Consider the following 16,227-nt stretch of genomic DNA (forward strand, 5'->3'; position numbering starts at 1 on the left):
TAGAGACAATGTTTATATACTTAGTACTTATTCGAGTTCACACCTTTAAGAGAGCTTATATAAGGAGGAGCTCCCACAAGCTCACAGGAACCCACAAGCCCACTCTCGGAGGTGGAGTCAGCTTCGTTCCAACTTCCACCTTTGTGCTGGCTGGAGGCTTTGGATTCAGAGGGAGCTAGAGACAGAAGCTGGAAGAGACAAAGGACTAGAGGCAAGAACAAGGGAGAGAGATAGGCCTCTAAGAAAGCTACCCCGGCTATTTTGAAGGAGACAATAAAGGATCTGGACTTTAACTCCTGGCTGCATTTGAGGTGATTACTCTCAATTGAAAGGAAGGATGCTTCCAGAAGCCCCCCAAGAAACTTGCTCTGAGAGAACATTATACTTGACAGAAGAACATTACACATTATCACCTCTATTATTTAATATTGTAGTAGAATTGTTAGCTATAACAATGAGAAGGAAAAGAAATTAAAGGAATTAGAAGAGGTGGCGAGGAAATAAAGCCATCACTCTCTTTTTATTATACTTTTATTTATTTTGTTAGACATTTCCCTGGTTGGACTGTACTTGATCACAGTAAGGCAGGTAAGCAGCATGTTTGCCAACCTCTGGCCTACAGCACTACAAATTTAAGTGACATCGGGAATGGATTCAATAGGCAACACTACATAAAATGTATAGCAGCCTCCAAAATAAGAGGGGAGGGAATAAGAGGATGGAGAAGTAAAAGGTGAAGGGAGGGGCAGCTAGGTGGCGCAGTGGAGAGAGCACCAGCCTTGAATTCAGGAGGACCAGAGTTCAAATCTGATCTCAGACTCTTAACACTTCTAGCTGTGTGACCCTGGGCAAGTCACTTGACCCCAGCCTCAGAAAGGAAAAAAAAAAAAGAAGAAGAAAACATGGGTAAAAGGTGAAGGGAAAAAACAAGGGAAAGAATCCTTTAGTGGGGAGAGGTTAAAAAATAGTAAGGCAAGTTATGGAGCAGAATTTGATTAAAAAGACAGCAGGGATAGGAAAGATGTGGGTGGTATGTGGATGTGAGTGTTCAGGTTTATAATTTATTTCAGAATATTCAAGAATATTTATATGTATATATAAATATATCTTTTATTATCTGTAGCTTGCTTGGGTATTGGGAAGAGATGAAAAATGGGGAAAAGAATAAAGAAAATAAGATGTGCAACAGAGAACCAAAGAATAATTTACAAGGAAGTAAAGAACAAATGGACATTCATTAATTTCTTCTACTAATATCTATCTATCTATCTATCTATCTATCTATACTTTCCTGATCTGGTAATTTGTTGTTTTATATTTTGAATCCTCCCTGATGTTCTAGATCCTCCCTGCTATTCTGCTGGGCACATGAGAATGTTCTGTTCTGTTTTGCATTTCTTTTCTGTTTTTTCAAATAAAATAAATTTTAAAAAATAATTTAAGTGATTCATGTAGGGTATTGACTTGAACCCAGATTGTCCTGCCTCCAAAACCACCTCTCTACTCATTAAATCATAATGTTTCTCTAACAAAGTTTTAAAATTGTTAAATATATCTCATTTTTTCCTATAATTTTTCAGGGTCATATTTCTGCCTTTAACATCCTCTTTCTTTTTCTTTTTTTTAATTAATTATTTTTTTATGAATACAAGGGATAATGTTATAAAAAATACTCATGCATATATAATGTCAAAAAATTTATAAATAAAATTTAAAAATTTTTAAAAATTAATTATTTTTTTCTCGTTACACATATATATTAACTTTTTAAAATACACATTTATTTATGAATCATGTTGGGTAATAAAAACAGAACAAATGAAAAACCACAAGAGAAGAAAAAAACAAAAAAAAGTGAACATATGAAACTATCACTCTTTGCAGATGATACGATGTTACACTTAGAATCAATGTTACTGTTATGGTAGATGCTATACTAAAATATCAATTTAAGAACTACTTGAAATTGTTAACAACTTTAGTAATTTTGCGGGATACAAAATTAGCCTGCACAAATAATCAGCATTTCTATCTATTATCAACAAAATTCTGCAGTAAGAGATAGAAAGATAATTTCCATTTAAAATAACTTGGGAGAGCCTGAAAATGCTTGATAGTTTACCTGATGATTCAGACCCAAGAACTATGTGAACACAGTTACAAAACACCTTTCAGTCAAATCTTAAAGAATGGGAAAATATTAATTGTCCATGGGTAGGCTGAGCCATTATAATAAAAATGACAATTCTACCTGAGTTAATCTATTTACTCAGCACCATATAAGATCTCAAATTGCTATCAAGATAATCTGGTACTGGCTAAGAAATAGAGTGGTAGATCAGTGGAATGGATTAAGTATAGTGATAAATGATAATAGTATTCTAGTATATGATAAACCCAAAGATCCAAGATTTTGGAAAAAAAAAATCATTATTTGAATGAAAAAAATTACCAGAAAACAATATGGCAGCAACTACGTATAGACCAGGATCTCTCACTGTATACTAAGAAAATTCAAAGTAAATACTTAATTTACACATAAAAGGTGATACCACAAGCAGATTAAGAGAGCATGGAATATTTTATCTGTCAAATTTATGGATAAGGAAAAAATTTAGGACCAAAGAAGATAGAAAGCATGACAAAATATAGACTTTTGATTATATAAATTCATTATATATAAAATATAAATATTAAAAAGTAGAATTTGATTATATATAATTAAAAAGATTTTGCACAAGCAAAACGAATGCAACCAAAATTGTAAGAAAAATAGAAACCTGGGGGTGGGAGGGTTTTGCAACAAATTATCTCTGATACAAATATCATTTCTCAAATATATAGAGAACTGAGTCAAATTTATAAAAAGAACTCATTTTCCAATTGATAAAGATTTAAGGGATATAAACAAGCGTTTTTAGAGAAAGATAATTTTCTATAGTCATATCAGGAAATCCTCTAAATGACTAAGTTAAAACAACTCTGAGGTACCAATTCACACCTAGCAGAATGGCTGATATGACAAAAGGAAAATTATGGTTATTGGAAGGGATGTGGGAAAACTAAAACATTAATGCATTGTTAGTGGAGTTATGAACTGATCCAACCATTCTGGAAAGCAATTTGGAACTTTGCCCAAAGGATTATAAAACTTCGTATACCTCTTGATCCAGCAATACCATTGCTAGGTTGATATCCCAAAGACATCCCCCCCAAAAAGGAAAAAGGACCTGTTTGTACAAAAATATTTATAGCAACTCTTTTTGTGATGGCTAAGAATTGAAAATCAAAGAGATGGCCATCAATTGGGAAATGGCTAAACAAGCTGTAGTAAATTTGGTGAAGAATTATGAATGACTTAGCTATTTTCAGCAACGTAATGATCCAAGACAATGCCAAAGGACTAATGGTTGGGAGAAACTAATGGGACAAAAGATGAAACTGGCTCCAAGGTGAAGGAAGTAACAGGTCCTTATTACTTTCCTCCAGGAAGTGGATGTGTTGTCCAAGGATAAACACCTTACAGAAGCCAAATAAAGCAGTTTTATCCTATTACCAGAGCACAAGGCACCTCCTTCATTACCCAATTAAGGAAATTAACACCTCTTTCCTGATCCACCTTAAATATATACTCTTAGACATGTTCCTCCTCCTGCTACTTACAAAACATGGTCATTTAAATGAACCTAAGCTCCTCCCAGGAGAAATTAATATGCATAAAACAATTAAGCATGCTTTTAGCTTATAGTTATAAACTTTACTTTCCTGTCCTTTCCACTCTCAGTTAATTTAGTTTTGACCTTAAATGCAACCTATAATATTCACAACGGAATGCTGTCATAGTTTTTCTCTAGCTTCCATATTTTTGTGGTAACACAAGTTCTTCTAGATTCATGATAAAGCATTCTATCTGTCTACAGAGAAAGAACTGAAATGGTTTGAATACCAACTGAAGCATACAATTTTTCATTTTCTTTCATTCATTTTTTCTTTTATTGGAGTCTTCTTTTACAAAATGATTAAGATGAAAATATTTTATAAAAATGTACAGGAATAATCCACCTCTACTTACCATCTTAGGGAGGGAGGGAGGGATAGAATTTGGAACTCATCACTTTGAATAAAAATGTTTTTTTAAAAATTGGGGAGGGGGAAAGGATACTGTGTCTGGATTCAAATCCTACCTCTTAAGTGTGCGACCTTGGGGAAGCCTTTTAATATCTCTCATCCTCAGTTTCCTCATCTATAAAATTAGGAAGTAGGGATCGCTGGAATGTCTTCTAATTTTAAGACTGGGATTCTTGACTATGGGCAAAAAAAAAGAAGGTGAGCTGGTCAGAGGGAGTCAGCAAAGTGCCTCACTCAGCTTCTGCCCACACCAGGAGACTGTCGGGAAGAAGGCTCCCAGTATTATATCATCTCTCTGATGTACTTGTAGAGGCCCTGATCCAGTGCCCTGGGATGAAGAGGTGCAGAAGGGCAAGACCTGTCTCAAGAGTGCTTAATAAATGCTTAAATGAGGCTTATACTCTAGCTGGCCTAATGCCAGGAGGCTTAGTCTAAGAATAGTCTGGCTGGAAACCTGGAAAATCGCTCCACTTTCACCCCATGTGGCCCAGTGACTTCAGGGTTCCGAGTCTGGAGACCCCACTTGTAATTGTCCCTCTGCTGTGTAACCCTGTACAGTCCCTTCCCCTGGGCAGTCCCTTCCCCCTCCAAGGCACTTTCTGGTACAGCAATTCTCTCAGAAGCCGAGTTAAGAAGGGGAAGTTGGGAGGAGGCACAACATGGCAGCAGACCCATGTATTTAATGAGTAACCCCATGGGAAAGAACTGGAGAGGGTAGGTGATGGGTGAAGGGGACAGAGGTTAACAGCCCGGGGTGGGGGGAAGGGGGGAGGGATGGACTGTGATCTCCCTAGTACTGGCCTTTATAGGTAACCAGATCCTCCCACAGTGTCAGAAGGGAACTCCAGCCCTAGGAGAGGTTGGGAGGCTCCATGTTAATGACCCCCAGGTGAGGTCATTCAGGATGGGGAATGAGCCAGATTTCCTTCTCACTTTGCAGATGAACAAAAATGAGTGTAAGAGAAGTTAACTTACTAGCCCAGGACTCCACATCTAGTAAAAGGCATTATTTGAACTCGGGTCTTCCTGTGTAAGTATGGAGGTCTGGGATCCAAGATGGGAGCTCTTGCAGAAGAAGCCCCCCTAGGGCCCTTATCTGTGGACAGATTACCTGGAACATTCTTAGAGAAGCAGGGGACTGTTAAGACCATCTATGCTCCTGGCTCTCAGTCTAGGGAACCACATTCTTCCTGATAGGCGGAAGCTCCCCGGGGGAAAATCCTAGCTAGTCCTGGGGCCTATTCACAGCTGGGGATTGTGTTCAGTGTTGGAGCCACAGGTTAGAAAGGAGGGCACTACGGATCCAACCATTCTGGAGAACGATTTGGAACTCTGCTCAAAAAGTTATCAAACTGTGCACATCCTTTGATCCAGCAGTGCTACTACTGGGCTTATATCCCAAAGAAATACTAAAGAAGGGAAAGGGACCCATATGTGCAAGAATGTTTGTGGCAGCCCTTTCTGTAGTGGCCAGAATCTGGAAACTGAGTGGAGGCCCATCCACTGGGGAATGGCTGAATAAACTGTGGTATATGAATGTTATGGAATATTATTGTTCTCTAAGAAATGACCAGCAGGATGATTTCAGAAAGGCCTGGGGAGACTTACATGAACTGCTGCTGAATGAAATGAGCAGGACCAGGAGGTCATTACACACTTCAACAACAATATTATATGATGATCAATTCTGATGGACGTGGCCCTCTTAGTCAATGAAAGGATCCAAATCGGTTCCAAATGATCATAATAAACAAAGCCAGCTACACCCAGTGAAAGAACTCTGGGAAATGAGTGTGGACCACAACATAGCATGTGCACTCTTTCTGTTATTGTTTGCTTGCTTTTTGTTTTTCTTCCCAGGATATTTTTAACCTTCTGCCAAAATCCATTTTTTCATGTGCAGCAACATAACTGTATAAATAGGTATCTATATATTGTATTTAACATACTTAACATGTATGGAACTACGAGGGTGGAAGAAAGGAGGAAAAAAGTTGGAACAGAAAGTTCTGCAAGGGTCAATGTTGGGAAAATTACCCATGCGTATGCTTTGTAAATAAAAAGCTATAATAAAAAAGGAAGTCTTTGCATAAATGGGGGAGGGCTTGGGTTAGTAATAATGAGTGGGGACAAGTTGAAAGAATTGCAAGCACTTTGAAGGCAGGGAGTGCTTCACGTCTCCACATAACATAGTGCCTGACATCGTAGAAAGCACTGAGGGAATGCTTGTTGATTGACATTGGGATGTTCAGGCAAGAGAAGAATGGGGGACATGATGCAATCTTTAAATAGTTAAAGGGCTGTCATGTGGAAAAGGCTCAAGGCTGCTGTGACTTAGTGTCAGAGGAGAGGAAAGCCCGGGGCTAGAGGATCAGGTTTTAAATCTTGCCTCTGTCATTTTTTCATTCTCAGCCTCAGTTTCTTCATCAGTCAAGTGACGGGATTGGACTGGATGTTCATCCAGATCTCTTGTAGCTCAACATCGGTGATCTTATGTTTCAGATCAAAGTTTGGCTGCCCGTAAAGAAAAACTAGATAAGGAGGAGAATATTGTAAGACAATAGAGTGCTTCGGAGGGAGTGTTGTAGCTGTTCTGGGGCCCCTATATCCAGTGATGGACCAAGCGGTTGGGAGGACCCAAGCATGTGCTGTCTAGCCACCCGTGCCCGGGTCTGCCTGTCCTGTTCAACACTCAACAGCAGAGGGTGACATTGGTAAGCCACTGTCCAGCTGCCTGCACCTCGGGCTGCCACCAGACTCCTTGATCATCACTTTATTCTCTCGCCATCTCTTCCTTGTTTCCCTTTCCTTCATTCCCCTTCCAGTTTGGCAACTCCAGTGAATAATTATGGCTCTTCTACAAACAGGCCATGAACTCTCCATCTCTATGACTTTCCAAACAGGGCAACACAGGCTCCTTACTCCTCCCCCTCCTCCCCCCACCCCCCCACCCCATCCAATACTGCATCACTCAGCATCAGGACATCTAAGTCTCCCCAAGCTTTTCGGAAATCAGCCTGCTCATCATTTTGGGGGGGAGGGGAGGGCAATAGGGGGTTAAGGGACTTGCCCAGGGTCACATAGCTAGGAAGGATTTCTGTGAAAGCTAGTCGGTGATTTGGGGTTCATAGTAAGGAAAGATCAATTGATCAATTGATATAGGAGAGATGGTAGCTGGAAACTGATGCTGTGGGGAACGTTTGCTCAGTAGAAGCTCCACTGCAGTATCGGCCAGCCCTCCCCCTGTTCCTCTCCTCCTGAAGGGAAAGTTAGCTTTGCTCTAGGATCCTGACCAATAGAAATGAGGAGACTGGTCCCTGCATGATGATATAATGGGGGGTGAGGGAAGGAAGGGACATCATGGCAGATGATGAAACAAAAGAAGAAAATATGGAACCCATCCATGAATCATTTAAAATATATTGAAGAAAACAGGAGTTCAGAGATGAGCAGGGAAGTTGTTTATTATTATTATTATTATTTTAAAATTTATTATATATATTTTTATAATATTATCCCTTGTATTCATTTTTCCAAATTTTCCCCTCCCTCCCTCTACTCCCTCCCCCCGATGACAGGCAATCCCATACATTTTACATGTTTTACAGTATAACCTAGATACAATACATGTGTGTAAATACCATTTTCTTGTTGCACAATAAGCATTAGATTCTGAAGGTACATGTAACCTGGGCAGACAGATATTAGTGCTAACAATTTACATTCACTTCCCAGTGTTCCTTCTCTGGGTATAGTTATTTCTGTCCATCATTGATCAACTGGAAGTGAGTTGGTTTTTCTTTATGTTGAAGATATCCACTTCCATCAGAATACATCCTCATACAGTATTGTTGTTGAAGTGTATAGTGATCTTCTGGTTCTTGAGCAGGGAAGTTTTGATGACAATATTTAACACACACACACACACCAACCAAATTATATATAACAAAAGTTCACAATTTCATATATAATCTTGTTTTTATTATTCTTGTAAGTTGAACTCTCCACATTCACTAAGTTCACAATAGAAAATAAAGATGGCAAGAGAGGAAGAACTACCCAGCAGCCCTCAGTCCACATTCTTCATGGTTGGAGCCACTTCTAGCAAGAGCTGGAGTTGGACTGTGATCACCTGCAAGAGCCGGGGCTGGTACTGGAAGTAAATGATGGTGAAATACACCACAATGCCACTGAGCATGAACAGGAAGACGTAAAGGAACTCCATCTGTGGCTGGTCGATGATGGGCGCCAGGACCAGGTAGATGGCGGCCAGCAGCACGATGACTGGGACGATGATAGGAACCTTCAGGGGGAAAAGGCGCCAATCACTGGCAGGAGGCACTCCAGCCATGGTCAGCCTAGCCCAGCCCCTGTCTCGCAGAGCTGGAAACGAGAAGCTGGGTCTCCTGTTCTGAACAGACTCTTAGCTCATGTCATTTCAGTTCATCCAAAGGCTCTCAGAACTAACACTAACTTGGAGAAATTTGCCTGGACTGTGTTTTGCTTTTGCTAATGATCCAACAGCTCTCACAAGAGACAAAGGATCTAAAATGGAGTCTGGGATCTCCTTTCCTTGACAGATGAAAACTGGATTGTAATCTTTAGAGCGGTGAGTGAAGCTGGGAATCAGGAGAGGAAGGAAGAGAGGAAAGGAGAAGAGCAGAGAAGGAAGTCCTTCCCTGAGCTCACCCAGGATGAGGAAGATGAAGACTTTGCCTTCATCCCTGGGGCTTCTTAGAGCTAATCCAGAACTCAGCTCCTGGCTCCTAGCCATTAACTAAATGGTCATTAGTTAATCATTGGATTGACTGAGGTTTATTGGTTACAGAATTCCTGCCCCCCCCCATAACTACTCCCCCATCTGGCTTACTGGCCTAAGTGTTGTTCAGCCTCTCCCTATCCAAGGTCTAGTCCAGCTGTAAACAACTATGATCACAGGCCCGCATGGTCCCCAGCATGGGTCTCTGGACAGCTAGGGCTTTCATGCTCATGAAATCTCAGCAGAACTGGAGGCTCTTTCAGCTGAGCCCTTCCCTTTGCTACTCGGTCCCTTCCCTGCGCTCACGCCTTGTTCATTCCCGGGGAGCTCAAGGACCTGTGACTCCAAGACAGAAGACATCAGGGGATCACACCAAGCTGACAGCTAGCCACCAAATGGGGTAAAGAAGAGGCGGAGGTAAACAAAAGGGGCCTTGAGCCCATCCTCCTTCTCCCATAGGTGAACCTCCAGTTTGAGGAAGGGCCAACACCAGCCATCTTTTGTTCCCCTCTTGGCTCTGCTGCTGACTCCCTGGACCTCTCCACAAGTTCTCCACCCCAGGCCCTCCCTTTTCTGCCCCATTAGAATTTAAACTCCTCAAGGGCAGAGTCTGTGTGTCTTTGTGCTCCTAAATGTTTATGTACAGTCAGAAGTGACTCAGTTTACCTTGTATGATCTTGGCAAATCTTTCTTCTTAACTTTCAGGTAAAGGAGGCAGCTGATAGTAGTTCCATGAATCATCCATATTATAAAGCTAAGAGAGAACATACTTTATTCCCTACCTCGAATATGGCCAACTTCAGGGAGGGAAGGAGCTGAGGCTGACAATGTTCCGTGAGCTGATTCTCAGGCCATTTCTCCTATAGCCAACCCACTAGAGTGCCAGGCAGAAAAGGGGCCGTAGGCCTGGAGTCGTACAACAGCAGCTATCCCTAGGGTCGTGCTTGGTTGTGGCCATGGCTCCTGATAAGCTCTGTGACTCTGGGCAAGACCCTTCACCTCAGTGAGCCTCCCTCCCCTCTATATAAAATAGGGATTATACTAGGTCTTGCTCTGCCACGACCTCTGTCCCTACCCTTGCAGGCCCTCGAGTGACAGAGAAAGGGGCAGGCCCTTGGGCAGCAGAGCCCTGTGGCCGAATCCCAAGCTTCCAGGACTTTGGACAGCACTCTCCCTTCTTTCCCTCTGTCAAAAAGGAGATCCTCGCTTCGTGCCCTGGCCCTCTTTCCCTCCCCAGCCCCTCTGGGTCCCCACAGGAGAAGGCCCTCCTCCCTTGCCTGCAGAAGTTGACGATACTGCTGAAGTTCGCCGGGATGATCATGATCAGAGCCACTGCGGACGTGAAGGTCAGAGCTGGAGAAGGGGTGAGGTGCCGGACGTGGGCCATGGACAGGATGCTTGGCTGGAAGTCACAGCACGAGGAAGAAGGGGTCACCCGTTGCAGGGACCTTCTGGGAGGACAGTCACTAAGGATGGCAGGGGCACCCGGGACCTTCTGGGAGGACGGTCACTAAGGATGGCAGGGGCACCTGGGCTTCCTCTTGGCGGGCACAAGGCTCCCAGACCAGGCTGAACTGCAGCATCAGGACCGGGAGAAGGGGGCACAGGAAGAAGCCCCCCGAGATGAATGGTGGAGTCCTTCCTTACCATGTGCCCTTCCCTGGCGGCAGCGTAGCACATGCGGCTCCCACTAAAAAACCCTCCATTGGCTGACCCGAAAGTTGAGAGCGCCACTGACACAGGCACCAGCCAGGCCCAATCTCCCAGGATTTGATTCCTGGAAAAACACAAAGGGCAAGAAAAGCAACACAAGCCCGGCTGCAGCTGGTCCTTCTCCCAGCTTAATTTCCCCGGGGTAACTTCCCGGGAGAAAGTGGGGTTGGGAAGCATAGTGAGTTAGGGGAGGAAGGAGAAGGGAAAGGCATCAGGGCCATGATGGACTGACCCAAAGAGGGGTAGCCCATAAGGAGATTTTCCAGGGATGTGACTGCGATTCCTGAGAGGTCCTGGCAAGGGAGGCTGCTGGAGCCCTCTGCAGAGGCTGGGGCTCCAGAGTCTGACTCAGCTCGTGTTTCAGACTGGAGGACCTCCCAGAGGGTGGGGACCTGGGAGCTAAACCCATCTCAGATCTCTATCTGAGCCTTCAGCCACCTTGCCCTAGGGATCCATTCCTGTACTAACCCCTCCTAAGTTGGGAGACCTCAGGACAGGAAAGGTCGCAGGCCTTGGCCCTTGCAAGCTGGGGCCCATCACCCCTTTCCTTCTAACCCTTTCCCAGGCTGTTCTTGGAATCCTGGAGGTGGAGGGCTGGAGAAAGAGCCTTAGGGGCCGCAGAGAAGGGAAAGCTCCTTTTCTAAGAGGGAGGGACACGGGGAGGAGGCTTTTCCTTCTCTGGGCTGTTTCTACCTCTGAACAACGGCAGTCATGGCACTTGATCTCGGTCAAGACTCAAACCCGCACTTCTTTCTGTCCAGCCTGAAAGGTCTCCCCCAAGCCCCGGTGGCTGCTGCTCACCCCCAAGTGACGGCCAGAGCGCCTGAGGACCTGATGTCACTGGGACTCATGACCACCATGTAGCTCAGGTTTACGAGGATGTAGAGGCCAGTGACCAGGGGGATAGAGATCAGTATGGCCTGGACCAGATTCTTCTGCGGAGGAAACACAGAAAGGTGACTCCAGTGCTCTCCCCCACCCTTGGGTAGGTTCTTAATGCTCAAGCATTTCTTCTGGACCTTCAGGGTGGGGGAAAGCCCCCAGTCCTTGTGCTAAGGGCAGAAGGAGATGATGGAGGCATGGCCCTGCCTTCCCTGGGAGGGGGGTTAGAGAGCCACAGCTTCCAGGAAGATGCTCTCCACAGTCCCATGGATTTGAACTCCTTTTGCATCTTGTCCGGAGGGGGGCCATCTGTTCTGGACACTTGTTTAGATAAAAATTGCAGAGTAGCCAGACCCTGCTTGGCCCGGGGTGGAGGGGGGCAGACTGGGAATCTTGGGGGGAAATGCAAAGAAGCCAGGCTGCAGATGAGAAAGAGATTCCGGACCACCAGTGGCACTCCCACTTCTGGGGGTGCTGGGAGTATCTCTCCCTCCCTCAGAAGTGCTGAGCCCAGGCTCCAGAACCTCCTGGCTGGGGAAATCAGTGAGGATTCCTTCCTTCTTCCCTCCTTTCCTTCCCATTTTTCTTCCCTTCTTTCCTCCATCCTTCCTGCCTTCCTTCTTTCCTCCCTCCTTCCATTCTTCTCTTCTTTCCTACTTCCTTCCTTCTCTTCTTTCCTTCCTTCCTTCCTTTCTTTTCCTCCTTTCCTCTCTTCTTTCTTTCCTTTCCTCCCTTCCTCCTTTCTTTTCTTCCTTTTTCCCTCCCTCACTTCTCCCTATTCCCCTCCTTTCCTCTCTTCCTCCCTCCTTCCTTTCTTCCTTTTTTCCTCCCTCTTTCCTTCCTTCCTCCCTCCTTTCTTTTCCTCCCTTCCTCCCTCCTTTCTTTCCTTTCCTCTCTTTCTCCTTTCTTTTCTTCCTTTTTTCCCTCCCTCACTTCTCTTCTCCTTACTCTCCTTTCCTCCCTTCTTTCCTCCTTCTTTCCTTCCCTTTTTTCCTTCCTTTCCTCTCTCCCTTCCTTCCTTTCTTTCCTCCTCCCTCCCTCTCTCCTTTCTTCCTGCTTAAGCTGGACTAAATGGGGGCCATAAACGTCAGGGTCCCCTCCAGTTGTCAGATTCTGTGAAAGAGCTGCTAGTAGTGATGGACACGTGGAAGCAACATTAGAACTTCAACTAAGCTCCAGAAAAGAAACTTGCCCTTGACTGGAGCACACTGCGGCTCCCAGGAAGAGGAGTCTAATCAATGCACGGGGAGTTGAGTGGCCTTTCTAAGCTGCTTCAGTGCTCAGGGCAGAGAGCAGGGTAGTGGGCATGTGAACCTATCTGAAGTCAAAGAATCCTGGGTTCAAAGCAGTGGCAGGCAGAGGAAGAGGAAGGAAGGGGAGAAAAAGGGAAGGGCAACAGAAACGGGGAAGAGAGGAGGAGAAAAAGGGGCTGTGGGATGTTGGTCAGGACAGTCTTTTCCCTCTAAGAAGACCACTCTCTTCATTCACGTCTCCTGAGTTAAGGGGTAAAGGTCTGCTTTCCGGGTGAGATGATTGGGTGAGGTGTCCCTGCCCAGGGCTCTCAAGTCACCTTCATCTCTCAGGTTCAATAATGTCATCCCAACAATGTGTCCCCTTTTCCTCCCCCATCTCCCCTCTTCCTCCCCCATCTCCCCTCCCTCACATCCCTCCCTTCCCCTCTGCACTTAAAGCATTTTCAAGCCTTCCCATGTGTGGTCCTCAGCACAGCCTGTGAAATGGGTTCTGACAGTCACTGAGGAGGGGACCGAGGCGCCTTGGCTTCCCCGCAGGCTCCCCAAGCTCACTCCTAGCCTCTACCCAATTAGCAGACGGGTCCAGACAAAGTCTCCGTTGGTCCTCACTATCTCCTCCTCTCCTCTGCCACCTATGTCCACTGGCACAGACTGTCCTTCCCGGTGTGATACACTCCCTCCTCATCTCTTTCATGTTGAATCACCTTCCAGGCTGGGCCGGGCCCCGGCCCCTCTGTTTAGGAGGGTCTTTTCTCTGCATCCCCAGCATTTAGAAGGGTGCCCCGCAGTCCTCCAAGCTTGTTGACTGACTGAGCTCTGGGGAAGCTGCCAGAGAGCAGGGCCCCCTCCCATCTCCAGTCGCACAAAACGAAGCTCTCTGCCCCAGCCTGCCTTATCTGTGCACCTACTTGGGGTGTTCCCCACCCCAACACCCCCATTGTGGACTCTCCAAAATCAGAGAGCCCGTCTTGTTGCTGAAAGTAAACCGTAGGGGAGCAGAATGGTGGGTGTAGCTGCAGGGAACCCCTTAAGTTGTGGGACTCTGGTCAAAGCCATTTCCTTTTCCAGAACCTCAATTTTCTTTTCTATAAAATGGAGCCATTGTAGCATCTGCCTCATAGGGCTATTGTGAGGATGAAGTAAGATGACCTAAACTGCTTTGCCGACCTCACAGGGCTCCATAACTGCTTCCTGTTATAACTTATGCTCGGAGGACCAGGCCGTGCACACAGTAGGTGCTCAAGATGCTCTTCACTATCCCTCTCAGTGCCTGGAGAAAGACTTCCCTTAGGACATTGAATTAAATGAACAGTTTTTTGAGATCACCCGGAAATTCAAACAGAACTCCTGCCCAGCTTCGTATCCCCCCTTTGGGAACCCAGGCTGTGACCCCAGGCTGAGGAAGGGCACTCACTTCTGGGTTTTTGAGCTCTTCCATTACGAAATTCAAGTGGTTCCAGCCGGTAAAAGACCAGAGCCCCTGGTAGAAGGCCATGCCCACGCTGCCCGGCTGCTGGCTCGTGCCGGCGAAGGCTCCGTAGAGGGTGGCGGCCGCCTGCCCCCGGGCCAGGACCCAGAGCCCCCCGGCCACGATGACCAGCAGCGCCAGGACCTTGGCAACCGTACACACGTTCATGAGCGCGGTGGCCAGCCTCACACTCCGGCAGTTGACCAAAGCCAGGATCAGGATGCAGGAGGCTGCCACACATTTCACCAGCAGCGGCGGCAGTGAAGCGCAGCCCGGGTGGAAGGGTGCCAGCACGTACTCTGCAAAGGTGAGGGCGATGGCCGCGATCCCAGCGGGTCGGAGCAGCAGCGTGGACACGTAGGTCACCAGGAAGGCAGGGAGGGACCCGAAGGTCCTGAGGATGTAGATGTAGTCTCCACCGGACTCCCGGATGAGGGTGCCCAGCTCGGCGTAGCTCAGAGCGCCCAGTGTGACCAGGAGGCCACAGGCAGCCCAGATAAGCAGGCTCCCCCCAGGGCTCCCCACGTGAGAGAGCATGAGCTGGGGGTTCATGAAGATCCCGGAGCCGATCATGCAGCCGGCGATCAGCGACACACTGCTGGCCAGCCCCAGCTCCCTCCGCAGCTGTAGCCCGGAGGGCGCTGCATCCCCGGGCCGCCGCGGCCTTTCCTCCTCCTCCCTCATCGTCCTCAAGCTCTTGGCAGCAGGTACTGTGGGCAGCCGGGGGCACCAGCTGAGCCTGGGGCCGTCTGGGTTAATGATTACACCTAGATTGTGGCCAGCAGGGCAAAGGGCCCTCACCCAGCAGGGCGAGAAGGTCCTCACCAGCAGGGCGAGAAGGTCCTCACCAGCAGGGCAAAGGGCCCTCACCCAGCAGGGCGAGAAGGTCCTCACCAGCAGGGCGAGAAAGGTCCTCCCCAGCAGGGCGAGAAGGTCCTCACCAGCAGGGCAAAGGGCCCTCACCCAGCAGGGCGAGAAGGTCCTCACCAGCAGGGCGAAGAGCCCTCACCCAGCAGGGCGAGAAGGTCCTCACCAGAAGGGCGAGAAAGGTCCTCCCCAGCAGGGCGAGAAGGTCCTCACCAGAAGGGCGAGAAAGGTCCTCCCCAGCAGGGCGAGAAGGTCCTCACCAGCAGGGCAAAGGGCCCTCACCCAGCAGGGCGAGAAGGTCCTCACCAGCAGGGCGAGAAGGTCCTCACCATCAGGGAGAAGGGCCCTCACCCAGCAGGGCGAGAAGGTCCTCACCAGCAGGGCGAGAAAGGTCCTCCCCAGCAGGGCGAGAAGGTCCTCACCAGCAGGGCAAAGGGCCCTCACCCAGCAGGGCGAGAAGGTCCTCACCAGCAGGGCGAGAAGGTCCTCACCATCAGGGAGAAGGGCCCTCACCCAGCAGGGCGAGAAGGTCCTCACCAGCAGGGCGAGAAAGGTCCTCCCCAGCAGGGCGAGAAGGTCCTCACCAGCAGGGCAAAGGGCCCTCACCCAGCAGGGCGAGAAGGTCCTCACCAGCAGGGCGAAGAGCCCTCACCCAGCAGGGCGAGAAGGTCCTCACCAGAAAGGCGAGAAAGGTCCTCCCCAGCAGGGCGAGAAGGTCCTCACCAGAAGGGCGAGAAAGGTCCTCCCCAGCAGGGCGAGAAGGTCCTCACCAGAAGGGCGAGAAAGGTCCTCCCCAGCAGGGCGAGAAGGTCCTCACCATCAGGGAGAAGGGCCCTCACCCAGCAGGGCGAGAAGGTCCTCACCAGAAGGGCGAGAAAGGTCCTCCCCAGCAGGGCGAGAAGGTCCTCACCAGAAGGGCGAGAAAGGTCCTCCCCAGCAGGGCGAGAAGGTCCTCACCATCAGGGAGAAGGGCCCTCACCCAGCAGGGCGAGAAGGTCCTCACCAGAAGGGCGAGAAAGGTCCTCCCCAGCAGGGCGAGAAGGTCCTCACCATCAGGGAGAAGGGCCCTCACCCAGCAGGGCGAGAAGGTCCTCACCATCAGGGAGAAGGGCCCTCACCCAGCAGCTGAAGAGAGCGGGGCCTGCAGGGAGACAGTC

General features: G+C 47.6%; 1 protein-coding gene across 1 annotated transcript; it reads right to left on the bottom strand.

Moving 5' to 3' along the window:
- Positions 1 to 8,104: 8,104 nt before the first annotated feature.
- LOC141553081 (b(0,+)-type amino acid transporter 1-like) lies at positions 8,105 to 14,911 on the bottom strand. Its single transcript, XM_074284975.1, has 6 exons — positions 14,150 to 14,911; positions 11,402 to 11,535; positions 10,535 to 10,664; positions 10,165 to 10,289; positions 9,554 to 9,641; positions 8,105 to 8,431 (listed from the first exon to the last, which is right to left on the bottom strand). Exons 1-6 carry the CDS (start codon positions 14,885 to 14,887, stop codon positions 8,198 to 8,200), a joined length of 1,449 nt encoding a protein of 482 aa, XP_074141076.1. The 5' UTR covers positions 14,888 to 14,911; the 3' UTR covers positions 8,105 to 8,197.
- Between the last annotated feature and the right edge of the window lie 1,316 nt (positions 14,912 to 16,227).

This window comes from Sminthopsis crassicaudata, chromosome 2, assembly GCF_048593235.1.
Source record: "Sminthopsis crassicaudata isolate SCR6 chromosome 2, ASM4859323v1, whole genome shotgun sequence".
NCBI lineage: Eukaryota > Metazoa > Chordata > Mammalia > Dasyuromorphia > Dasyuridae > Sminthopsis > Sminthopsis crassicaudata.